Source organism: Pelecanus crispus, chromosome 15 (assembly GCF_030463565.1).
Source record: "Pelecanus crispus isolate bPelCri1 chromosome 15, bPelCri1.pri, whole genome shotgun sequence".
In the NCBI taxonomy this organism is placed as follows: domain Eukaryota; kingdom Metazoa; phylum Chordata; class Aves; order Pelecaniformes; family Pelecanidae; genus Pelecanus; species Pelecanus crispus.
In genome coordinates, this window is record NC_134657.1 from 9,293,492 (window position 1) to 9,319,589 (window position 26,098).

The 26,098-nt window shown below is 47.2% G+C and overlaps 1 protein-coding gene across 1 annotated transcript in view; it reads left to right on the forward strand.

The window, feature by feature from the left end:
* PRDM16 (PR/SET domain 16) overlaps positions 1-26,098 on the forward strand; it is a 218,926-nt gene that overhangs the window by 183,058 nt on the left and 9,770 nt on the right. Inside the window, exons 5-11 of the mRNA XM_075721479.1 lie at positions 1,903-2,101; positions 6,862-7,009; positions 7,509-7,662; positions 11,987-13,388; positions 17,181-17,268; positions 21,406-21,575; positions 23,482-23,559. Coding sequence (XP_075577594.1) covers positions 1,903-2,101; positions 6,862-7,009; positions 7,509-7,662; positions 11,987-13,388; positions 17,181-17,268; positions 21,406-21,575; positions 23,482-23,559 — 2,239 coding nt within the window. The remainder of the gene's footprint in view (positions 1-1,902; positions 2,102-6,861; positions 7,010-7,508; positions 7,663-11,986; positions 13,389-17,180; positions 17,269-21,405; positions 21,576-23,481; positions 23,560-26,098) is intronic.

The window sequence follows — 26,098 nt, forward strand, 5'->3', positions numbered from 1 at the left end:
TTCAGAGTATGCAATCTGTCAAAACTAGTTGAAATGGGAAAGATAGGGTTATTTGCTTCCCTTAGGTCACTTTTTATAGTCAAAATCCCCTTTCCCACCCAAAGGAAAATGTTGGCCCGCTGGATTTTATTTCTTTTCACGTCCCTCTGTCCTGCAGCTCAGGAAATCCTATAGCATCTCTGTATTTTATTCGTTCCTTGTGCAACCGGGCTATGGTTCCACTAGTCGTGCTGCTTGGATAAATAGCAAGGCTTCGCTGATTGTGTCTTAGTGGTATTTTCTTTTTTTGCTTTGTTTGACTTTTTCCAGTTTGTGGGCATGGCAATACTTTCCGTGTAGGTGTGGACCACTTTGGGTTTCATCTGCCTACATAGCTGCTGTAGCAGCTTATGGGATCTTGTCTGTCTTAGCCACCGCAGCAGCAAGTCGCAGACTCCCCGGCGTGCAGGGGCATGGGGCGAAAACCACAGCCTGAGTTTAAATAGGCTGTATTGAGAGAAACGGAGAAAGGAGATTATTGCAAGCGGGGAAGCGGTGGTCTCTGGGTGTGATGCTGCCTGTGTTTGTGCTCGTGTCACACTTCTAACAAAATTAACCCTGATTTATATAAAACGCAATTTCAGGCCTTAAAGCACAGCCTCAGTGGTTGTAATTGTGCAAAACTTTGGGCCGACGAGTACGTGGGGTGCTTTAAACCAAGGGTTTGCCGAAAGGTTGCAGATTTTGAAAACGTCTCCGGGCAGAGAAGCGGCGGCGAAGACGCGAGCGCTGCCCACGCCTTACCCCGTCGTCCCCTTTCCCACAGAGCAGCGGTGCTCCGGGATGGATCGGCTCCATCACAACATTGGCTTTTGGCTGCATCTCTTGGAGAGAATATTTCCACTCTTCCCTCTGAGCTAATGCATTTTACCACAAGCTTTCCTTTTGAACGTAAAGTTATCAGAAAAAGAGGATAAAACTTAATATGAAACAGAGCCGCAGAGTCCAGAGGAAGAGGGTAGAGGAGGACAGGGAACTGTGGCACCGGGGGCTAAGCAGTGGCTGGAAAGCTGCTGTTTCGAGCTGGCTGCTGGGTGCAGAAACCCGGAGCTATCCTGACTCCCTTGCAGAGGTCGTTCTCCTGGAAAATTTACAGCTCTGAGCTGATTGTTTGGCTTGGCACTGTGGTCAGGATGCTGCCTTGTAAACTTAATAATAGCTGCCCTCTTTTTAATTTGTTTGACCTTGACTACAATAATTTATTATGTGCATTAGAATTTTTTTTTTTTTAAAAACCAAAACAAAACAGCACAACAACAAAGAATTTGGCTCCCTTTTCTTTCTTCTATGGTACTCTGGTTTCGAACTCCTCGGGTTTGATGGCGCACTGTGCTTCTGCAGTTGTGCGGGACGAGTTCAGAGGATGACATTAGAAAGACATTTTCTTAGAAAGGAGCTTCTCCAGGTTTGTGCTGTGGCGATTTGCTTGGCCCACTGTCTGTCGTCACGAGTACAGTTTGTTCCTTTTTTCCCCTGGCAGCCCCTTTTGAGGAAGAGCTCATTCGTATTGTCAGAAAACCTCACTGCAAACGAACGAAATACTCCAGACAGAACAGCCCCAGTATTTTGTGTGTCTGCTAGTTCTGGTACTCTCAGCAGAGGCCAGGACACAAAGAAAACAAGATCTCTCCTGGTTGTGTGATTTGTTTTTTTTTTTCTCTTAATGCTTAAAGTGAAAGCAATCTGCTGGCACAGCCTACCTTGGTTTCTCTCTCCTGTCACTTGCAAATTTCCTCTTTGTTAGTTTGATAGATCCGCACAGAATATTACATTTTCTTTACAAGCCCAGTGTTGGGTAAAATAATCAGACTTGTTTGAGCGTCCCGATCCACAAGTCAGAGTCATCTTCTCTGTCTGTTGTAGAAGAGCACACGTTTCGCTGCGAGGACTGCGATGAACTTTTTCAGTCAAAGCTCGACCTGCGGCGACACAAGAAGTACGCCTGCAACGCCGTCAGCTCCCTGTACGAGACCCTGAATGACGAGATCAAGCAGGAAGGTCTTGGGGATGGACAGGTCTACGAGTGCAAAGACTGCGAGAGGATGTTCCCCAACAAATACAGGTACCGGCAAATTGCCAGACCCTCCCCTGGCCTCCCCCTCTCCGCTACTCCTGCGCACTCCTGTCTGGGCATGGGAAGTGTGGGACCGAGCTGGGAGCTGGGCAGCTCAGGGCGGTGGCGGGACTGTGCCTTTCCTTTCTCCATAGGGCTCAGGAAAGTCATTTTTAGGCTCCTTCAATGTCATTAGCTGTTGGACAGCATTTAATTTCACCTTGATTTCACAGGCTGTGGTGCTTTTCGTTACCTGTTGGCAGGAGCACCTGCAGGTCACTGGCAATCTGGAGTTTCAGTGGTTGCTTTCTGAATTCCCCGTGACTTTTCCAGGGCTGTGAGAGACAGGCTGGTAGACCTGGTTAGGCTCTGTGCAGCAACTGCTCCCATGTGATCTGGTTCTGAGGGAAAACAGTGGCGTTACGTTCTGCTGCTATTCGCAGGAGGACTTTTTTTACATGTAATTCTTGGTCATTTGAGATCAGTGGATATAAAGAGGCGTTGTTATACTAAGAACTCTTAACATGGTCATGAGCTCCTATTTGATCTTGCAGAAACCATTAAAACAATTCTATTCTGATCAAATTTTTTGTTTAAATTTTTTTTTACAAAGAAAACATTGTGAAAAATTGTGTTCACCAAGCCATTTTTGCAATAGAAATGCAAAAAGGAAAAAAAGAAGATAAGAAGTTCTCCCTCTCATTTTTATTTGCAGTAATTATTCAGTTATTATTATAAGGCAACTCTGAACAAGAATTAAACTTTTTTTAAAAAGGAAAAATTCTTTGCCCCAATAAGTTTTAACTGAAAAATGCCATCTTTCAAACATAATGTGACAGTAATCAAGTGCAGCTTTAAAGCGGAGATCTTTGAGCTTTGTGATTCATTTGCAATGTGAGACTCAAAGGGTTAAATATTAGGAGCCAGTTATAAAAAGCTGAGGGGTTTCTGAAATCATTTTAGGATTGTGTTTATCTGCATCCTGAGCCTTTAAGTTCTGGGCTGTATTTTCAAGGCTTTCTCCACAGCGTAAGGACTAGGGTGTTATCTGTTTACCGGAGGCTGAAGTTCTCACATACTCATTTCAGCTGACTTCTGAGATGAACAAACACCACGCACAGCAGGATTTGTTATAAAATTATGAGGACTGGCAATCCTCTGTCATGTACTATATTAGCGGAGCAAAAGACGTAAGGCCTGTTTTATTTCACTTAAAAATTTAAAAATACCTTCCCCAGCATTAGTCATTTTGAACATAATTGTGTTGTTACTTTCAGATCTTTTATCTAGCTAAGTGAAGAAAAAAATCTGTTTTAAAAACTGTAGAGAAAGGTGAAACATAAAGAACATTCCACTAGCTTATCTGTGTTGAAAAGAGCTTGGCTCTTGGCTGTGTTGTGGGCGTTTTAAAAGTTGGTAATAGATCCCGTCTCCCACTGATACCTGTACAGTGGCTCTGTTAGCACAGTTTGATGTCTTTATTCCTCACCTTGTGCTTCTACCTTGGCTACTTTGGTTAGGTACTAGGAGGCTGCAATTCTCTTAATTTTTTCGCCTGACAAGAAAAGGAGAACTTCCTTTAAATGTTTTAGGTATTGACGATTCTTAGTAGAAATTCCAGTTCTTTTATCTCTCTAGCAGTGTTAGAAACCTTCTCCTCTTTAGCTTCCAGCACTCTGTAGTTCTTATGTTAATTTAGGAAATTCCCTTTTGAAATGCCTGTGTCTCCTCTTTGTAAGGGCTGTGTGTGTCCGGGCTCCCCTTGGGGGCCTGGAGCGGCACTGTGTCCATTTTGCAGGGGATCTCCTCTTAAGAGAAGCAGAAAGATCTTAAGTCCCTTCTTCCCTTTAGTGATTACTTATCCCTGTGGGTAAGACGTCTGGAGTCGGATGGTGAAGCTAATTCTGGGTATTCAGATGTGGCCAAGTTGAGGTCCCAGTTGCCCTCGATTTCTTGGGAGAAGCGGGTAAGACAGACCTTGACTTGCCCGTGGGGCACGTCTCCACGGCGAGCATTGCTGCCAGCCCAGACGAGGGCTCCCGGCGCAAGCCCTGCTTTTAAGCATGGGGAGGTAAATGACTCGTTCAAAGTCAGATGGAAAACCTTTGGAAGGGCCAAGGACAGAACACCAATTTTACAAGCCCTGTCCTGATGTACTTTCAGGAGCTTCTCCTGTAGAGGAGATTCTTGGAAATCATCACTCCTAACCATTACTTTACAAACCTTGTAATTAAGAAGGAAATGTGGCAGAGCACTTACCGGTCGTCAGTGCGCTCACATATCTTGAGCTTGAGGCAAAAGTCCACGTGTGCGCTAGCAGGGACTTCCAATTTTTGAGCATCCCTCGGTGGCGGAGAGGCCTTTTCAAGGTATTTCCAGCTGAGCTCAGATGGAGATACTCCAAGTCACTAGCCACGGACCTGTATGCTCGGAAAGTGGAGTTGTGATAGGGGCTCCTGGGCTCAGCGGCTGCATTGCCTTTTAGACCATTGGTTCCAAATATTCGGGTTGGGGGTTTTTTTAGGCAAAGAATACAAAGTCATTTTTTTCGACAGGGAAAGACAGAGTCAGCAACATCACCATTCAGCGTACCGCACGCTGACGGATTTAGTGGAGCTGGGAGAGAATGTCCACATCTATCCCTCCCCCATCAATCTGCTGCATTTTATGTTCTGAGAAAGCCACTAAAACACAGAATATATCCAGTCAGCGTACCTAGATGTTCTTATAATTTTTCAGAAGTTAATACAGATCAAATCAAGAGTGCCACTGGGGAACTGAAATTGAGCGTTTAGCAGCTGACTAAATAAATAAATGTTTTGCTAATCCCAGTAGGTACTTGCCTCTAAACAGCATATTAGTTTGTCCATATTTGCTCTAAATAAACTCATAAATCACAGTTAACACGAATGTATTTTTGTATATGTACGTGAAAGGTATATATTTCTTTGTATGTGTAAAAAATTTTGTAGTGTTAAGAACACCATTTCTTTAGCAAAATGAATATCGCTTCTTTAAAATGAGTGGATTGGCAGTTTATAAGGGGCATGTTCGTGAATATTAACTTTCTGACTTGAAGGAGGAGGAGGCTTTTCAAGGGAGTGGCAGGCTGGGGGCCGCTTAGATTCGATGTCGAGTTGCCAGGCAGGTTGCAGTCCCACCGAGCCCACTGGCGATGAAGCCACCTTCTACGCGGTCGCCCTCGATCCGGTGCCAGCAAATGCCCTCAGGGCACAAAGACTTCAGTGCAGGTCAGCTATCGGTGCAGTTAGCCTTCGCAGGGGGAATTTCAAAGGAGCCCAGTGTCAGGTCCGTTCTGCTGCACTGCTGAGCAGGCAGGTGCCTGCCGGTGCCGGGGTGCCTGTCGGCATATGGTCCCACCGGGGCTGCAGGTCCCCGTGGGCATCTGAAGAGAGCAAGAGCAGCGTGGTCCCAAGGGCGATGTCAAGGCTGAGTCTCATCCCAGGTTTCTAAATCCCTCAGGCTCTGCGGAAATGACCAGGAGTTACCGGCGGTGAAGTTGTCCCATAGCATTTAATGAAGACTGGCAGGATTTTCTAGTCGTGTTTAGTTTTAATGTTCCTATAAAAAATATAGCCGTGCTTTAAAGTTCCATAGGAATGGTTTAATATCGATCTGTAGGGGATTTCAGGCAGCGGTAGATTTCACATAAGTTTGTCCTTCATCGGAACTCACAGTAAGGAGCAGCGTTTGTCACTCCCGTTAAATTACACCCAAGGCAGCAAAGGACACCGGTTCTCCCTTTGTTTCTGAGGACTGGTCTGGGGGCTGCAGGATTCCCAGCCTGCTTGCCAGCACTGGCTCCTCACCAGGACGGTTTCCCAGGTGCCGTACCTGCCCCGCTGCCACCGACGGTGCCGTCCCTGGGCTCTCGCAGCCGGTTCAGTGGCCCAGCGGAGCGCTGCTGCATGGGGACAGCGCTTTGGCACAGGGGAACCAGAGCACCCTGGGCGTTCCTCTGGAAAGCCATCCCGGCCGTGGCCCCGTTCCAGCAGCCACTTCGGTTTGCCATCATCCTCCTGGTTCGGGGGAAGCTGCCAGTTGGCAGGAGCTGAAATTGCCGAGTTAAGTAATAAAAGATGTCTGACATTTAGAAGTGAAATGTGTTTGCACCTTATCGTGTTTCTTTCCAATGTGAAGTTGCTGCGTTCTGGGAAGCTGTGGGCTTTGTGCCCGTGAAAACGGCAACGTGATAGTCTCGGCAGCAACAGCTAATATCTTGTCTTTCCCTGTGGGGATGCCATAGAAGTCTTGGTCACAAAGTGCTCATTTTTCCCTTCAGGAACCTGCAGGGTCAGGTCTGGTTTCACCTTCCTTTTCCTCCTTGTAAATGGACTCAGGTATTTAATAAGAAGTACCGTAAAGCGCAGCGACATTTTGAGGCAGAATAGGGCAGCTTCCATCTGTGAAATAAATGCCAAAAAAGAAACGGTATTTGCGTGTCGCTGCACCTCTCGTGGCCGACGTGCTGCTCGCCCCCTTTTCACGAGGGCTTTTGCAGTCGCGCTCTGCGGCAGCAGTTAGTCCTGGAAACCCCCCGGGCTCGCGGCCTGTTTCTCTGTCGCCATCTCAAATCACCTCTCTCCGTTTCCAGCCTCCCTGATACGGGGCAGGAGTTCCGTAACAGTATATGCCTTGACAGAAAGTGCCTGGCTCAGGCGGGCGCTGGGAGCTGGGCTCCGTTCGCCGCCGGCCCGGGCTCTGGGCCGCCGCCTGCCATGCGAGGTCAGCCTGTCTCTCTTTCCCAGCCTGGAGCAGCACATGGTAATCCACACCGAGGAGCGGGAGTACAAGTGCGACCAGTGTCCCAAGGCTTTCAACTGGAAATCCAACCTGATTCGTCACCAAATGTCTCATGACAGCGGGAAACGGTTTGAATGTGAAAACTGCGTTAAGGTACGGTGCAGGACCTGGTGACCGTGGGCAGCTTTGCCTGGGAGAGGGCACCGGGGCCTGGGGGAAGGGGTCCGGAGGACGGGTGACCCGTGCCGGCGCGGTTCGGCGGCCCGGAGCGTGGTGACGTGAGGAGAGCAGCACGCTCAGCTGGCCCCGGCACGTCAGCTTGGACGTGGAGCTCAGCCCCGTGCACCCTGCCTTCGGCCTTTTCCTGGGGATTGGAGCGTCTGCCGGGGCGGCGCGTGAGCGTTGTGCGGGGCAGCAAACCGCTGCTGAACTCTTGAGCACCGCGCGCTTCGGAGAGCGTGCCAGCAGCCTGGCAGGACACGGCTCAGCCCTGCTCGGTTCATCATCTGTTTGCAGCGGGCGGTGGATATCCTGCGCTCCTAATGCCAGGAGCGGTGGTGACAAAAAATGGAAAAAATAGTCAAGCTTGTCACGTGTACGCTATTCTCCCTCCTGCTTTGTTTCCCCTCCCTCAAGGCGTTTTCTCTTTCAGGTGTTCACCGACCCCAGCAACCTCCAGCGGCACATCCGTTCCCAGCACGTTGGCGCGCGGGCCCATGCCTGCCCGGACTGCGGCAAAACCTTTGCCACCTCGTCTGGCCTCAAACAACACAAGCACATTCACAGTACTGTCAAACCTTTCATATGTAAGTTGTCACGGCCATCACAGAGCTCTGGCTTTTGCTATAATTGCACGTATCCTGCGGGGGCCCCCCAGTACTAGCTGTCCCTCTGCGAGCAGCCGCTGTAATTTTATAGGTCAGAGCACAAGATGAAATTCCGCAGCGATTTTTTTTTTTTTTTTTTTTTTTTTGCATGCTCCCTGTTTTTTCAGTAAACATTCATGGCAGTTTTTGACTTTCTTGACAAGTTAAAAGCTGAGGCTCTCAGCAGTCCTAGCGATGCCATTTTCTCATATCTTTTCTTTCTCTCTTCTTTTTTTCCTTAATAATTTTCGAACGTTCATGTTGGCGACGTAAATAAATAGCTGACACGGCCTGATCGAAATGTTTTTCAGGGGTGCCTCAAATCCCGTAGCCGTTGCAAAGAATTTGGCATAGTCACAGAGATGAGAAGAAGGTCTTTTTTAAAAAGAGTTTCTCCTTCTTTATATACTGCATGTTTCATCTAGATAGTGCTTGGACGCCAAATGAATAGCAGATTAACTGTGTCCTTAGTGCTCTCTTTAGTGGAATATTTCCAAAAGGGCATTTTCCCTTGAGAGCCATTCATCTCATCTCTTGTCATTCGCAGGGTTGTATATTTTTTTAATTGACACGGCACCTATTGGATTTTGATAACTCTGCAGAAAAGCGGATTGTGTCACAACAAAGCTATAGAAACTTTAGGGACTACTTCCTGACACTCTTCAGAAAGCGTAGTTCAGGCACAGAAGGGGATCTGTGTTTGATTCCAGGCTTTGATGTTACGGTAGGGAAGCCACTGAACCCACTGCTGCCTTTTTTTCCCTGTTGGTATAATGGGAACAGTATGCAGGAGTATCCTGGGAGACTCGTTTCATTAATGCGTTCTGAGATAATCAGATGGGTGTCGGTGGAGGAAGAAGAAATACTCTTATTGCTCATTTTGATGCAATCTTTCATTTGATGACGGGCACATGAAAGAGATAATTCGAATCTCATAGCATTGCCGCAGCGAGATGAATGATTTCTTCTCATAATCTCCTCACTCTCACCTCATAAGAATTAGGGAGTTGTCAGTCTAAATCAGCGTGTAAAACAATTTCAGACCGATCCTGCCTAGTTCGGATGTGCCGGGTGGAGTCGCGAGCGTGAATATGGAATGCATTAGCGGCTTAGGGGAGCCATGAGGCAGGATTCGCCGGGCAGCTTGCCTGTGCAGGGGAAGGAAGGGGTCCGGGGAGCGTTTGCTTGTTTGTTCGTTATGGTGCTATACCTGGCGTTAACAAACCCCACCACACTGTCACTTTGTGACTGCAGAACGCAGAGCAGCAAGAGAGGGCGTTAGATGCAGAGTTACTAGATCGTTGTATGACTGGAGGCTTAAACAAAAAGTTTCCGGTTTTCCTGGTTTAGAAGGATGAGGTGAGCTCTCATACCTATAGCGCTTTTCTTTAGGGAATTTTGTGCAGCATCATCTATACCCAGCAACTCTTTCTGGGGTGGAAAATGTAAAAAAAGAACCCGATTCCCTTGGAAGACTGTGCTTTTGTTTTCCTTAGTCTTCTCGTAAAGTTTTGCCACATGGGAACAGTATAACTCCTTTTTTGTAAAACTGCGAGTGCATACAACAAAAATAACACCAACGCCACAAACACAGTCTTGAGGCAGTGAAAGCTGACAGCAAGTGCACTCGCTTGCGATAGGATCTGCGTAAGCAGATTAGCCGTATTATAAACTTGTGTGTATCTTCTAAACCAGAGCAAAGCAACCCTTGGCACACGGCAAGGGAGGAGGTTAAAATTAGAGAGGGGTAATTTTGTTCTGGAAAGAAAAATATACAAACATCTTTTAAAGAAGTCCACCCAAACGTGACATTTCTCCAAGTATTAGTAGTAGTTTGAGAGGGAGCTCACGGTCTCCTTACAGGTGGGAGTATTTGCACCTACCTGTTTTGGACACACGCAGTCGTTCCCACACCCCTGAAGGTGCTGGCTTTGCGTAGCCGGGCAGGACAAGAGAAGCCCCGACCCGTTCGAGGAGCAAGGGTCAAGCAGTTGAAGCAGCATCCAGCCCGAGACAGGCGGCAGCGAGCCGGCTGTGTGCACTTCAGCCTGACAGCCTGCGAGGGCGGCCGGCACGTCGCATCCCCCGAGGCTGTCTAGCGGCAGGCGCATCTCTTGCGACAGTGAAGCGCGGAACAGTCCAGAAAGGCAGAGCTGGTCCGTGGGGCTCGTGCGTTATGTGCACACTGACATACCCTCCTGCTTAAATCTCTATAGAAACAGAGACTGTTGTATCTAACAGAGCGTTAGCTTTACGGAAAAGAAATTGAGAAGTGTTTCCTTGAGGTATTTTTTAAGAAAACATTTTAAAATTAAGTAAAAAACCTAAAAAAAACCCCTTCTTTGAAAGTTAAGGTAGCTAAAATAATACATGCAACAGCCACAGAAGTCTGTATATACAATAACAGTAGTTCAGAACTGACACGAGTTTTTAAGGTGTGATTGCCAAAAACTAGGGATAGCTTTAGCGTACGAATCTGGAAAAGCTGCTACTCAAATACTGAAACTCTTCTGATGACTTTCTAGTTCCCCTTCTGTTTGCGTGTCCTTTGCAGCTCCGCGCTGTATGGAAGCCCAAAGCAGAAACGATGAAATACCCTGAGGGGAGACGGTTCTCCCTAAATTTCTAGCGCAGTCAGAAACCAGACAGAGCAGACCCTTCGGTGACAATCCACTGAACTTCGGGATGCTCATTTGAACTGAAATGTCAAATTTGTTACTTTTTAGTAACCTTTGCTTTGAATTTCAATAGAAGGGACTTCCCCTTATGTTTTCGGAGCTGCCAGTGAAATACTCTCCTGACAGTCATTTGATATTCAAACACTGATGTAAATCCTAAAGAGTCAGAAAAAAATATAGGGAAAGTCACGCTCACGTGTACCTGTCGGTAAAAGTTGTGAGGGAGAGAGGGAGGGAGGGAGGACCACTTTGTCACTGAGTTGCAGGCCGGGTTGTCAGAAGAATTTGGCTTCGGGTCCTTGCCTGCCCAACTCCGAACAATATGCTTTCCCTCTCTTTGTCTCAGTTTCCATGTTTACAAAATGGTGATAACAGCAGTTCTCCTGTGAAAGAAGTGTGTTAATTCACTAAGAAGTAGAATTTATTCCTGTGTTGAAAGAGGCATCCGATAATAAAAAGTTAGAGTGTTTTGAGGCATAGAAAAGTTTGGGTGGGATTTTTTTTCTTACTTTGCCCTGTTCCTTCCACACCACCAGAGTCTGTAGGTGAAAGGGGTCATAAAAATTCACGTTTTGAAAGCTCGGTATTTACAGGTCGTTAAAGAAAACGCTGATGTAGCGTTCACTGAGCATTGCCTGGGTGTCTTACTAATTTAACGAATACAAGATTTCACCCCGCTTCTAGCTGACCTGAGGCCTGGCTGGCAAAGTATTTATAGAACATCCCTATGGAGTGGTTACTTACTATTAATGGCATGAAAGAAAGGGTAGGTTTGATTAAATGAAGCAAAGTTCTTCTCCCTTCGGCCTTCAGTGCTTCCTGCCGTGCCAGGGCTACAGGCAGAGCAGGCTAGCTATCATAAATAGCTATTATCATTAAAATGCATCCTTGTCTTTATAGAAAATTCTGAAAAAATGGTTGAGCGGGAGCAGCACACGCCCTCAGATTTCTGCAGAGTGTGGCTGGTTGAGCGATTCCCTGGGAGGGAGGTTTGTTGAAAGGGAGATGTGGCGTTATTTCTGGGATGGCAGCCTCCGTGCGCTGGCCCGTGCCAGCCGGGCGATGGCTGGGGTTCAGACGCTGGCAGCGTTGCTTTCTGCCAGCTGCTCCGGGGGTCTTCCAGCCTGCTCCCCCTCGCGCCTCTTCCAGCGTCCTCGGCCAGGACTCCCCGGGCTGCCTCTTCCTTTCCCAAGTGTGGCCGAGATGACGGCCCGGTGGGGCTGAGTCCCGTGCAAACATTTAAAGAGGGAGGTAGCTTTTCCCACACGCTTGCGAGCCCGAGAGACCAGACAGACTCCGTGGCTCGATTTTACACAGGGAGAGCTGAAGCACAAAGAAACTACGCAGCGTGCTGAAGTTACGGAGGGGAGCCTTAGCGGGGGAGATGCGGAGCCGGGCGTCTAGAGGCCCGGTGCAGCATGTAGCTATGGCCTGCTTTTCACCTCTTTCCTTCTGTCTTTAGGGAAGGGGGAGTTCAGGGGCAGGGTGGAAGGGCTGGGGGACGCTGAGGAAGCTCCTCGTGGATTCCCTGCCAGTTCCTGGTAATTTCATATTGCTTTTGTTGTTGGTTTCTGTTGATGCTTTAGGTGAGGTCTGTCACAAATCCTACACGCAGTTCTCCAACCTCTGCCGTCACAAGCGGATGCACGCGGACTGTCGCACCCAGATCAAATGCAAGGACTGCGGCCAGATGTTCAGCACTACCTCCTCCCTCAACAAACACCGGCGCTTCTGCGAGGGCAAGAACCATTACAACCCGGGGGGGATTTTTGCCCCCGGCCTGCCCCTAACGCCCACTTCCATGATGGACAAATCCAAGCCCTCTCCCAACCTCAATCATGCCAGCCTGGGATTTAACGATTATTTTCCATCCCGCCCGCACCCGGGGGGTCTTCCATTCTCACCTGCCCCCCCAGCGTTTCCTGCCCTCACTCCGGGATTCCCAGGGATTTTCCCACCGTCTCTGTACCCCCGGCCCCCCTTGTTACCACCCACACAACTGCTCAAAAGTCCCCTCAACCACACGCAAGATGCAAAGCTTCCAAGCCCCCTTGGGAACCCAGCACTTCCTCTGATCTCTGCAGTGAGCAACAGCAACCAGGCCACTTCAGGAGAGGAGAAATGTGAAAGCAGCCTGGAAAACTCCTACCTGGAGAAGCTAAAAGCCAGGAACAGTGACATGTCCGACGGCAGTGACTTTGAGGATGTCAATACAACCACAGGCACAGATCTGGACACCACTACGGGCACTGGTTCTGACCTGGACAGTGACGCAGAGAGCGACAGGGACAAAATAAAAGATAAGAGCAAACCAATTGAGAGCAAGCCAGATTTTGTCAGCAGCTCTGTGTCTGCAAGTTCCACCAACAATACGAGTGAGATCCCTCTCTTCTATTCTCAGCATTCCTTCTTTCCTCCCCCCGAGGAGCACCTGCTACCGACCACAGGAGCAGCCAATGACTCTATTAAAGCTATCGCCTCCATCGCAGAGAAATATTTTGGGCCTGGCTTTATGGGGATGCAGGAGAAAAAGATGGGTTCGCTCCCGTATCATTCCATGTTCCCTTTCCAGTTCCTCCCCAATTTCCCCCATTCACTCTATCCCTTCACGGAGCGGACCCTCAATCACAACTTGCTGGTCAAGGCAGAACCAAAGTCACCCAGGGACCTCCACAAAGTAGGCAGCACCAGCTCAGAGTCGCCCTTCGATCTCACCACAAAGCCAAAAGAGATTAAGCCAATCTTGCCGCCACCTAAGGTCCTGCCGGCCCCGTCCTCAGGGGAGGAACAGCCCCTGGATCTGAGCATTGGCAACCGCATCCGAGCCAGTCAGAACGGAGGAAGAGAGCCACGGAAAAACCACATTTATGGGGAAAGGAAGCTAATGGCAAGTGAAGTCTTACCCAAGATTTCCCAGTCTCAACTGCCTCAGCAGCCATCCCTGCATTACGCTAAGCCATCACCCTTTTTCATGGACCCCATATACAGGTATTAACATACCCTGCCTTAAGCCTTTCCTCTAACGAGCTCATTTTCTAGCTGACGTCGCAACCTGAGGCAGATCGGGATGTAGGTTGTTTAGAAAGAGCAGTGAAAGTCTGCTGCAGTTGATTGTACTTCTCTCTCCTTTGTCACAGCACGTTGAATTTTCTGAATCGAAAGGGCTGAACAATTGAAAGGAGTGCTCGTAATCAATGTGTGTAAAGAACACGTCCTTATTTTGATAAAGAAGAAAATTGACCTATTTAAGGACTCTCCCACGAGCCAACGCTAAGATGGCACTTCTGCTGGGGAAATTCCAGAGGTTTGATTCGATAAGAATGCAGAGTTCAGATGCCTCGGAGCCTGGGCTCTCATGGCTTGGGAATGAGTCAGGAGCCCTGGGAGCCTGGAAATGCAGCTCTCCCACTGACTTACTCGATGGCCTTTTGTGAGCCACTTCACCTTTCTTCCTCCCCACCCCCCTTTTTCTTTCTCATTCCTTTTCTTAGAGTTTCTCGGTTCATAGGAACTGCTGTGGCGGACCCAGCTGTTCGAAACGTTTTTAAGTCTGGAGTAGCGAGTGCTGTGTAAATACGCGATAGCGTGGTGGTATCCGGATCTATCGCAGATACATTTCTTGCAGACTTACTTTTCTTAGAAGATAGCAAGGGGTTTCTAGTTTCCCTGGAAATGGACGGGTGTTGAGGAAAGCCCGACCTGCTGTGTCATGCCTAGAATAAGCTGAACATGGAAGGCACGTGTAAAGCAGACGGGATGAAGTCTGCCAGTTAAGCTTCCAGAAGGAGTGAATTCAGAAGAAGAGGTATGGGGAAGACTTGAGTCTTTTGTCATTTTAGAGCTTTTTATAAAACCTGTTTCTAAAGGGACAGTAGTTGAAGCTTTAAGGTGAGGGTACCAGGAGGTCTGCGTATTGCCCGCCTGGGCGCTGGCGCTGCCTTTGTTATCTTCCTGCTACGGATGAGATGTATTTGTCACGTAGCAAATACCGTTTGCTTGTTATTAGCCAAGTCTGGTGAAAAGAGTCATCCCGAACGAGTTTGATTTGGACATGAACGTGGCAATTAATTCTCCCTTAGGACAGGATGCTTCATAACATCCATTTCGGTACGTGGGTTTGGCCCAGAGGGCTGCTGGATTCGGTGTCCAGTTGAACAGGCGGTTCCTGGGAGCGCCCGCTTTGCCCTTGCGTTACTCGAGCTAAATGTGAACGGCGTGCTGCGGGGTTGCGTAGCGAGCCTAGCTGTAGTCCAGCCTGCTGGAAGGTTAATGGATGTGCTGCAGAAGCTGGTGTTTTCTTAGCGCTGGAAAGACTCAGAGTCACCGCAGAGCGATTATGTCAGCACTGGGATGGTTCGCTTGAGCGTTCAAAGGACTGCGAACAACGACGGGTGGCGTGGCCTTCGCTGCCGGCCGGAGGAGCGGGCCAGGAGAACAGCACCTATGTCACTGCCTTGCCGCTATTGTACGGTTGATAACTGTGGGAAAAAATGATGTCAATGTCTGGCCAGGCCAAAGAACTGTCAGCTGAGATGAGGATTAGTGAGCCCTCGTTGCTTGCTATTAAGAAAGCGCCTCTCGCTTTGCCAGCACTCTCGGGGTCGGTGCCGTGTTGCTTGCTTACACGCTTAGCATCTGCAGTGGAAACGGCTACATCACGACCCGGGACGTGTAATGTGTTCTGTCTGGGGCCCGCCGTGGTCATCTCCTCCTGGAAAAATAAGTAATGATGGAAATAGTCCGGCATTTATTTTTGTAAAAAGTACTTCTGGAAAAAAATAAATAAATGGGATAGAAAGGCAAAAGCTTCGAGTTAGCTTAGGATCCTGCCACCTCTGGGCATTCTCAGTAGGAATGTTAAAATAACATGGGTTGAAAAAGCCGTTGCCGATTAAAATAGCAGCCTCGGGAAAACCGTAAAGGTCCAGAAGACAGATGGAAGTGAAGGATGGGGGCATCATTTGCTGCATTCCATGGGATGCATATAGTTTTAGTAATATATTAAAATAGAAAGTCAGCGGTGGAGTTGTTTGCGAATCAGACTGCTAATGTAATGAGCTAAACAGCAGAGCTTCCAAGTCCCAGCCTAAAAAATAGGGAAATATTTTGTTTCTAAACTTCTCTTTATCAGACTCTCTCACATCATTTGGCTCCTTCATTTCTCTCCCAAAGGCCACTTAAATCCTTGACATTTTCTCCTGGTGATATAATTTAATGCAGCCAGACAGCCTGAAATCAGTGCAGTTTTTAGCTCAGCCTTCTTAAGGTAACATTCTCAGGCACTGGGCTGAAAAGATCAGCTTAATCCTCTGGTCGCTGCGGAGTTCAGCTCTGACGAGGAAGTTTGTACGTTTGTTGCGTTCTCATTACCCGACCCCGGGAGATGGTGAAGCCGTGTGAAGCGCTGCCGCTCCGCGAGCTTTGACATTTCTGGTGCAGGTGGGGCTGTCTCTGGAGACGCCCGCTGCCGAGGCCCGGCGGGCATCCCCCCCGGCTGATTTCGGCGCGGCACGGAGAGCAAGGCTTCCCAAGTCGGGATGCGGCTCGCTGCGGTTTGCCATTTTACCTGGTGTCGGGGAGAAACTTTTTACGTATTGTTTTACAGGTTGTTGTTTGTCTGAAAACTCATGCCCGTGAAAACACGCACCTTCCAAAGCACAGTAATTCTGACTGCATTTCAAATCCAGCTCTTCTCTTTTCTTCTACCTAAGAAAAATTAAATGCAGATTAAATACAGTTCGCTAAATAGCACTCTGCATGACTCTTCTTTTAAACTCTTTGGTAATTTGATCCACGCACCAATCAGCTGAAATGCAGCAAAATAATTTGCTCTCACTTATGCTGGACTAATGTAGTTAAAATTACTCTTTCTATTGGATTTCTGCTGCTTTAGCTGAGATGGACTCTGTTCCAGTAATTTAAAGATGCAGCTGCCTTTATTGGAGTTACTTTCATAATGCTTTTATCCCATAGAGGACGTTTCAGTTTCTCTTTTTGGTGATTCCACACCATAGTTTCCCTGCGAGTAGAATATTTTGTGAAAGCAAAGCCAATACTTTCAAAAATGGGAGCCTAACTTTAGGATCATTTCTGCATAGTGAGGTGCATCAGTGTGGAATACTCGATTGGACCGAAGTGACGTCAGAAGAACTCGGGTTCCTAAGTCACTTCAGAAATCTCCCACCGGTTCCTAACTTTTTAAATTGCTGTCCACATACACTTGCCAAAGAAACTCAATGCAAATTATCTCTCAGCTGCAAGGGAGGAAATAAATATGAAACACCTAATGATTTCAGCACACTTGGGGCTGCAGTCTGGCCCAGTGTTAGCTCTTAAGATAAAGACAAACTCTCAAAGACAAACTTTTTCCATGTAGTGGCTGCCTGCTGTGGGCTCTAGAGCTTCTCCCACTTAAACGTTGCCTTTGCTGTAACCGTAGTTTTTTTCATGCCGTGTCACAGCAGCAGAGGCTTATAAGCCACTATAGCAGAGGCATTAGCTCTCACTTAGAAAGATCAAAATGTTTTCTTAGTCATCAGTCTGATGGCTAGAAAAGTATTGCCCAAAGGAGGGGATCCATTTTCGTATCATTTCCAGTGCCTTTTGCGGGGCAACTTGTGGGTTGTAATTTGTAGTATCCACTGGAAGGGGCAGACAGACATTTGTGTCAATAGGATAATAGGCTCATATATATAATTTAAACACCTCTGCAAATGGTTTGGCTGTTTCTTTGCTGCCTGTAGCCCTGTAAGGTATGTAACCCTCTGTGTTGTTGTCCAGCAGGGTGGAGAAGCGGAAGGTGACAGACCCTGTGGGTGCCCTAAAGGAGAAGTACCTGCGACCCTCCCCGCTGCTTTTTCACCCCCAGGTAAAGCAGTGACGTTATAACGCCGTGCTGTCTGAATGCCCAGAGGTTTGCGACGGAGCTGGTACGAACAGGTCACTTGGATCAGACCCTTCCTCATCCGAGGGCCCGACTGGAAACTCCACTGTTTTCCACCGGTTACTTTCAGATGCTTTTCATTTCATACCTGGTTTGAGGGTGACGGTAGTTACGCCTTGCCGTTTCTTTTGCATTAGCAGAAGAACGGGGGTGAGGTCTGGACAGCTCATATGGCCTGCCAACCCCCCCTTTCACACGCCAGAATGCCCACATAATTTTTCCATTGGGAACACCTGGTGCAGCCATTTGCAGTAGTGCAAAGTGGAGAAGGACTGCCTGGCACCCAAGCAGTAACATTTTATACCTGCCTGATGTTGCCTTACGTCATCTAGAAAGCGTGGAAGTGCAGGGCAACGGGGAGTCAGGGCTCGGTTCTGCCCGCTCCAAAAGGGGATGGGTCACTTGACGGAGAACTGGTCTTCTCTCCTTCCTGCCCAGCTGCTCTAGCCTCTGTTCTGCTGACAACTCACGATATCTGCTCCCTCTGCATCTCCTTCAGGTCTGAGCCACTGCAGAGCGATGGGAAATGCTGCTGGACAGCTTTCCCACTTGGCAGACCGGGAATGCCAGCCCGGCAGCCCACGGTGCAGCCGTACCAGGCCTTTACCCCAGAGTATTTGAAAGGCACAGCCCAGTCCGGTGCAACCACGACTCTTCACGAGAATCGACCCCAGTTTACAAACCCCCTTATCTTATAAGCGATAGCTAAACTCTCCAAGGAGCGATGTTGCTCCTTGCCCTTAGGATTCCTTGCTCCATAGTGATAATGCGCCGAGTTCTGCCGCACGCCGCCCGACATCCTCTCTGGTGTGACGGTCGCCAGCTATCCTCCGTCTCTCCCGCGGTGAACACATGCCGGGCGCTGAGCTCTGTGCTCGTTATTGTACTCTCCTTTATATTCACATGCATTGTTCTCCTCTGATAATGTTTCCCACCTTAGATAAATAACTTGCAGGTTTGTGAAAGCTGGATCCTGGTTGCTTTCACAGCTAAACTTAGTTCCCTCATTGTTTCGCATCAGCCTCAGAGTTTGGTTAATAACTTCCCCCGATTTTTCCTTCATACAGGCTGGATAATGGTGACAGGCTGGCCAGGAACATCCTGTGTTTGTGTGAGTTAGAATAGTGGGGATATCTGCCTGTAAAGAATCTGATAGCAGGGAGGAGCTAGTGTGGCACAGCAACCCAACAAGACGATGAGAAACGTACAGAGCCTGAGTAGGAGCAAGCATTGGGCGGAAGGTTATTAACATTGTTCCCGAAATCCTGACCACGTCCTCTTCCCATGGCAATGAAAAGATGTGGAAGGTCTGGTTATCTCTAATAGCTTATCACACAGAATAGCCTAAAATCTACAATCACTCGGGCCCGAAACTTCCTGATAACTAGTTTTTAATAAAGCGGGTTGCTGTGTAAAGATCACTTCATCTAGAGAGCTGCTGTTCCCATGCTGTGTAATCAATCGTATTTCAAATACGGTGAAGGAAGACAGGTCATTTGTTCAAGAACCTGTGAGATTCTTACTGCCAGATCCCCATCCGATATTATCCTGGATCTTTTCCTAAGCAGTCATACTTCCAGGGGCTCCTGCTTCCGTCGTCTTCGTTAGGACCAACATTCCTATACCGGGTCAATTAGACGCCCGCTCTCCGTGCGTTTCTCTCACGCTAACCCCGAGTCTGGTCTCTGCGAGCAATTCCCCAGCCCTCGTAGAGGGCCCGGGGTGGGACGTGATTAAGCCAAAAGACGTGATCAGGGCTGAGCTTTCGGAAGACGCTTTCTCTCTCAAAAGGAATTTCAGGCAACTTTTATTTCCTAGCCAGTCCTTGACAGTAGTTTCTCTGCTCTGATGGGAGTTATTCTTACATTGTCTGTTTTAAATGAAACTCTGGACAACATAAATAAACGGTGTAACTTTTTGATAACTTAATGGAAAACCTTTTCTCACCTGTTCAGTTTCTTTTCTTCTCCCCTTCTTTTTTATTATAACCAGGCAGTTGTTCCCTAAATAGCAAAGTGCCTTTACCACTGGAGAGGCTATGGCCGGTGTTTAGAATTTTAAAATAAGCCTGCGGCTATCAAGCCAGCAAACATCTCTGACTAAGTGCCTAAAGAACAGGGCACAACAAAAGATATCTCCAGGTACTCCAGCAAAGGGCTGAGTGGCATAGCTCTGAAAGATCCGGATAGCATTTTAACGTGATGGTTTTGTTACATGACTGGCAGCTGGGGCAGAGCTTTTGCTGTAAATGATCAAGTAACCTTTTCAAGTGGCTGGCGCTAAGTATTACTTACTATTTATCATGGGCTGGGAGCCTCCAACTAAGGGGCCGTGGATCTATTATCGGGAAATGGGTTTTACTACTCCTCTTTTTTACAGCTTATGAATGGTTGTCAGCCTTCCACAATGTATTCTTTGGTGATTAAGACAACTTTTTTTTATAGTCATACATTTTAAACAATATCTTGGCTCTTTCCCCCCCCACCCCGCCCCGAGCCCAGTTTAATAAAGTGTAAACGTGCAAAAGGTCAGCCCTTCCTGTACAATAGAGCATCGAGTTTTGATATATGGCTTCCTACTGCCTTCCGCTCGCTCGCTGTCCCCCCGGCTCTCGGGCTGGCTCTCCATTCAGGCTCCCGCTCCCCCCGGTGCTCCCTTCTTGCCCGGTGATGTCATCTGCAGCGAGGAGGCAGCTTTATTGCTGCCTTGTTTGTTTTATCCGTGTTTGCTGCTTGGTATCTCGAAAGCGCTCTCAAGAGCGCATAAAACTGAATGTCGGAGATGTCGGCGTAGCCCTCCGAGTCGCATTTCTCTCTTGGATTTGGATTTCCTGGTTTGCTCTAATGAAAGTAAAAGTGGTTTTCGTTAGGTAGGATTTTTATGTGTATCCTTTTTTTTTTTCTTTTTTTTGCACACAGGCTGACTTTCTCCTTTCCTTTTCTGCTTTGCCCTTCTCCTGCATCTCCAGGTTTTTCCCTTTCTCCCCCTTTCTGGTGTGGTATTTAATCCAGTGTTTATGTGAGAACATGGCAATTGCCGAGTCGTACAAACTAAAGCTGACAAAGGCGCCCAGAAATGTTTTCTTCGGCGTCCCGTCTCTAGGCCTGGATGCCTGCCACTCCCATCCGAACAGGCTTTCAGTGTGTAGGTTGTGGTCCTCCTCACCGTAACTCATCCAGCCACAGCTCACATGGAGTGTTTTGGCTGGAATTCCCTTTCACTCCAGGAAGCTCAGCCATCTCCCACCCATCCTTCCATCACCTTTACTGGCTTTTGAACCTTTCATACATATAATTAAAAGGTTGGCCTCTTCGCTAGGCAAACTCTCTGTGGACCCACTCCATCCTGAGTCTGATCTTCACTCCTCCTCTTCCCCAGCTCTCCCTCTTCACCCCTCCAGCCTCAGCCTCTCCGCTGCCTCAGCTCCCTGATCAGCGGTCACGCGTTCCCCCGTGCTCCCTCCCGCTCCGCTTTGGCCAGCGTTCTTCTGCCTCCTGCCCCAAACGTCTCTGTCCTTTCCAGCCCGGGGTCGTCCGCCTGCCTGCCTGCCCGCAGCTCGCTGCTGCTGTCCCTCTGAGCCCCGGCGAGGGTAGTGGGTGCTGTAGGAGAAATCAAACCTCCTTGCTTTCCAAGACTTTGTTTTGAGTTTGAGGAGGGTTTGGGCGGTGAGTTCTACATCTGGCAGTTGACCACGGTGCCCAATTCCAGTGTCATCCCGGGAAAAAGGGAAGCCAAGTGTATTCTGAGACAATTTTTAGTCTGAAACGCTGAAGTAAGCACATGCATGTTGCAGAAGGTAAACAAGCACCTAATTTCTGAGAGCTAGTGCTTCCTGCATGGCTTTGCCAGTTGTATCTTTTCTGATTTCTCTGAGCCCGATACACCATTTTGCTCTTTCCTGGCCGGATTCAGTGGCTCCATTTCACACTGCGCAGCTGGCTGCTGAGAGTAAGAAGCAACAGGCTTTGACCAACATACCAGTGCTAAAAGACATGTTTTATGCATCAGATGCTGTTCTGCCTGTGGATTTTTATGACATGAGGTCTTGCCTTGTACTTGTAGATGTCAGCCATAGAAACAATGACAGAGAAACTGGAGAGTTTTGCAGCCCTGAAGGCAGACACCGGCACTTCCCTGCAGCCCCTTCCACATCACCCGTTCAACTTCCGATCTCCACCACCCACGCTATCCGATCCCATCCTGCGCAAGGGCAAGGAGCGTTACACCTGCAGGTAAGGGCCTGGGCACCCCGCGGAAGCGAGACCGTACCCCCAGCTTGTTGAGGCAGCCCTGGGAGAATGCCACCCGCCTGGGGAGCTGCATCAGACACCGGCGCGTGGCAGAGCAACTTCACACGGACATCTTGACTGTCTCGGCAGGGGTGGGAGGAAAAACAAGAAGCGGCAGAATTAGAACAGAGCATTCTGATGACTAATTCACTCTGAAATAGCTTGTTTTGTCTGGTAGAAAATCAGCATCTTCTATTTTCTTTGTAATTTTTAATAACCTTGAGAGCAGATCTGGAGATTCTCAAGCAAACGGAATACTCCAAGCCAAGTCTCTTGTGTGTGGTAGCGAATGCCGCAGTTTCCAATGCGGGTGCAATCTCAGCTATGCAAAATACTGGAATTTAAAAAATGGCATACAGCAAACAACTTTTTCAAACGCAATTGTATCCACAGAAATACTTAGGTATCCATTGGAGCTCTAAAAGCTCGTATCGGAGCGGATCACTGGGGCATAGAAACCTGTATCTCCTTCGCAGTCTTACCTGCAACTACTAGAGGTTCTTGTGGTGGCTCCCACTGCACTTTTCTCGAGTGCAGTAAGTGGGTACATACTTTGTTTGATGCATCTCTTCTGTTCAACTTTGCCACAAAAGCTACGGGCTCAAATTTCAGCTGGGTATTTAGAAATTTGAGGTGTCTACCTGCAATAGGGAGTAAACATATTTAGGTGTACGCTCACAAGCTAACATTTGGATTCTCATTGCTGATGAACACCCACGTTAACCACTCACCTTCAGGAGATCTGAAGGTGCTGAATGTCTCTGAAATTAAGAAAGTCTACTCATGTTCTACAACAGTAAGCATCAGGTTTCGTAGTCCCAGAATGTAACCCTTCATCCGTAGTATTTTATTTCCCAGTTAATATTTTTATTTATAACTCCCTTCCTTTTGAGTTTACTGTGAATCAGATTTATGGTGGAACACAGTTCCTTCTCTTATTGCATTTTCTACTGCTGCATTTCCTTATTCTAAGCAGACTGTCAGACTCACAGCAGCATATCCCGATAGCAGTAACACAATGCTGCAGCATTTACCCAGAAGAAAATTCTGTGAATTCTGAGAAGGATGATCAAGTAGATTCTGTATGATAAGCAACTAAACAGGGCTATAAAGGAGATCTGTGAAGATCTCACGCGATGGACAACACGAATAGGCGGTGATTAAACACTCTTTATCCCAGTGCAGGACCAAGGTAGCATCGAATGCGGTTCCCGAGTGACAGGTTCAACAAGCAGGAGGTTCTTTTGCACAACACGCAGTTCAGCAGAGGAACTCATTGCCGTAGGATGCTGCAGATGTCCAAAGCTTATGTGCATTGACAAAGCTTTTAGAAAAATAGATGGGAGAAACTCAGTGAAAGGGTCTCGAACACAACTATCCAACCTAGGCTCAGGAGGATCTTTGGGAGATACGTTGGGGCTGGGTCACTACATCCTTGCTGTGTTCCTATATACTTGCCAGGCCTCCGAGATAAGCTACAAAGCCAGCCAGCATTTGGGCCTGAACTGGGTGTTCTGAGAGGGTTTTTTTCTTTTTCCTGCCCTTCCCGATGAGGCAGCATCATCGACTGTCGTTCTGCGTGCCTGGTGGAAATGGGTTACACCAGTATCTCGCCACTGTGAATCCTGTTATTCTGGGGTGGGCGTCGCTCTGTTAGTTTTTACCTCCACGTCTGTCTCCCTCGGTACATAGGTGCTTAGAGCTACTAGTGCCTAAAGGGATTTTTCTGATTTGGGGAGCGGTATCAAAACGAGTGAGGTTGATGGTAGCTGGCGGTACGGTGTTTGTAAATGATCTGGTGTAGCAGGACGTTCATGCACTGATGGTTACTTTGGCTTTCACCGTCTAGGTACTGTGGTAAGATCTTCCCACGCTCAGCAAATCTGACAAGGCATCTGCGGACGCACACTGGAGAACAGCCCTACAGGTGATGTTGTCCCCCAGATAAAACCCCTTTCCCAACACACTCCTCCTTCACCACTGTGTTATTTTTTCTCCTTTCTATAAAGCTGTGCCAACATAATACCGCGGTCCTGTAGCATTACATGTAATGATTCATCGGATTGTATATTATGTGTACCAGCCAAAAATAATCAGGCTTGGCAGCTTGAAGATAGACACTTAACTTATATTTAGATGTATGCTGGCAAACGAGTGGTCTGATTTGCAGTGTTGTTTAACACTCACATTAACCATTCATCTCAAGGACAGCTGAAGGTGCTGAATGTCTCTGAAAATTGGGCTGTTTGGAAGGGCTTGCTAGTAAGGTATCTGCTCGGTCTAGCTAGGGTTTTTTTTTTTCAGTTCCTAACATATCAGAGGTGCTTGGAGCAGTGGATCAAAAAACAAAGGAAAAGAAAAGCCCTGTAGTGCAGCTGCTTTAAAATCTAAGTTAGGGAGTGTCCTCCTACCTTAAATCACAAAGTTTAAAAAGGGCAGTCAGAGAGGGGGAATTCAGACACTGTTCCACATGTTCAGTTGGGTCTTTAAGGCTGAACTACTGGTTGCTGCTGGTTGCGGACAAGGGGATCTGATAGACGGACCAAGGGGAAATTTGTTGCCCCGGTATTTTCTCCTAGTGCTTTGCAGTCAGTTTCAAAAAACCTTGGCCAAAAATATGCCGTGGTTGATTTCTTGTCAGAGTAGGTACATATATGAGCAAAACTGACTGAGTGATGACTTGAGAGCTCACCGAAAGTCGAGCGTTGTGTTCTCCGTAACGCGAGTAAGTGTTCTGCGCGTTGTCAAACGATAGTAACAATTCAAACAGTTTCATTTTTGATAGCTACTCTTACGGTATTTCCATACACAGTCATAAGCTCACAACAAAGCTAATGTAATAGTTCGTATATAAAGAGAAGCACAAACAAATATATGGGCAGCAAAAGGCCATGTGGTCAAACACATCAGCATTTTATGCTCAGTTTAATTTCAGAAGCTACTCTCTCCCACATTGTAATCCCTGGTACATACGGAGTCAAATTTTTTTTCCATACAGAGTCATACGGAATTTTGAGTGTAGACATTAGGTAAATGAAAAATAAAAAAAACCCTCTCCAAAGCAGACATATATTTTGGAACCATTCCCCGTTCTGATTTTTTCAGTTGCGTTATTTGATATGCCTTGAATGAATACTGTGTATTCACTGTACACCCCCGTCTGAGTGAAATGCTCGCTCCCGATTATTCAGAGGTTGTTAGTTCAGTTTTCTTCCAAAAAAGGAGACTTGCAACTTAACAAAGGTTAGGAAAATAAAGATTTATTTGATCTGGTCTTCTCCCAGAAAATGGCCTGTGTGTTTTTTTTGTAATAGAGGTTTGACTTCTGGACAATGTTGCATTATAATAGCACTCCTGAGAGTTAGTGCTACGTTTACAGAAGAGCTTAATTATCATTGATTTTCTTTTGCTCTCAGAGAACAGATTTCCAACTTTCGCAGCAATAATTGTTTTGAAAGCTTGTTTTTTAAGTGCCGACTTTCTGCAGGTAAAAGGAGGTTGCTGACTTTTCAGTATTTTACTGATGTCTGTCTTAACGGCTTTTCTTTTGATTGTTTAAATGGTTTTTCTTTTGACTCTGTCAGTGTTATATATGAATATATGAATTTAAATGTTCTTAAATATGAATTAAATTCAGTATGAATTTAAATGTTCTTGAAGCTAACAGAAACTCACCAAATGTCCAAGTGTAGATCAAGAAACAGGCAGGCCAGAAAATCAGGTGCTTTGGGTTTGATTCCTGATTGTCGTTGATAGGTGATGTGGTTTTTACCAAGTCACTTAAACTTCCTGGGTGTCTATTTAATTATGTATAAAGTAGGAAATAATAGCACATGAGCAAAAGGAGGCACATTAATTCTTTTTGTAAAGGGAAAGTGCTACGTGTTTTTGAAGAGTAGGAAATACCCGGTAATGCACTTTACTTGCTAAAAGTCAACTGATTTGAAAAGGCGCAAAGACGATATGCTGTACAGTGAAATTCGACGTGCTGCTTTTCATTCTTCCGCACCAGATCTAAAACTTGGTAGTATGTATTTCAAAAGCCAGTGGTAAAAAGGACTGTCAAACCTAACTGTTTCTTTCAGAGAAACACAAAATAAGTTGGGCTTGTGAAATCAGGTCAGACTTACCTGGAAACTCGGGTCGTGCAAAATCAGACTTTGTTGTCGCTCTGAGCTTACCAAGCAGAATCCAGCAGAGGCGGTTTTTGGTGAACCTCCTGATCTTGGAGCACATGAACATAAGGGTCTATTGGAGGTTTGCTTCTTAGTTTTGTTTTCATTCTCTGGAATCGCAGAGTCGCATAAACTACGTCAAATCTGGACTGGGAACAACTAAAAGCTGTTCGTTTCAGCAAGACTTTATTTTCTTCTTTCAAATGTCCGTTCCCTCCAGGATGCCATCTAATTGATTCTTGAATTACACCCAGTCCTGAAGCGTTGCCTGTAAGGCTGTGATTCCTCCTA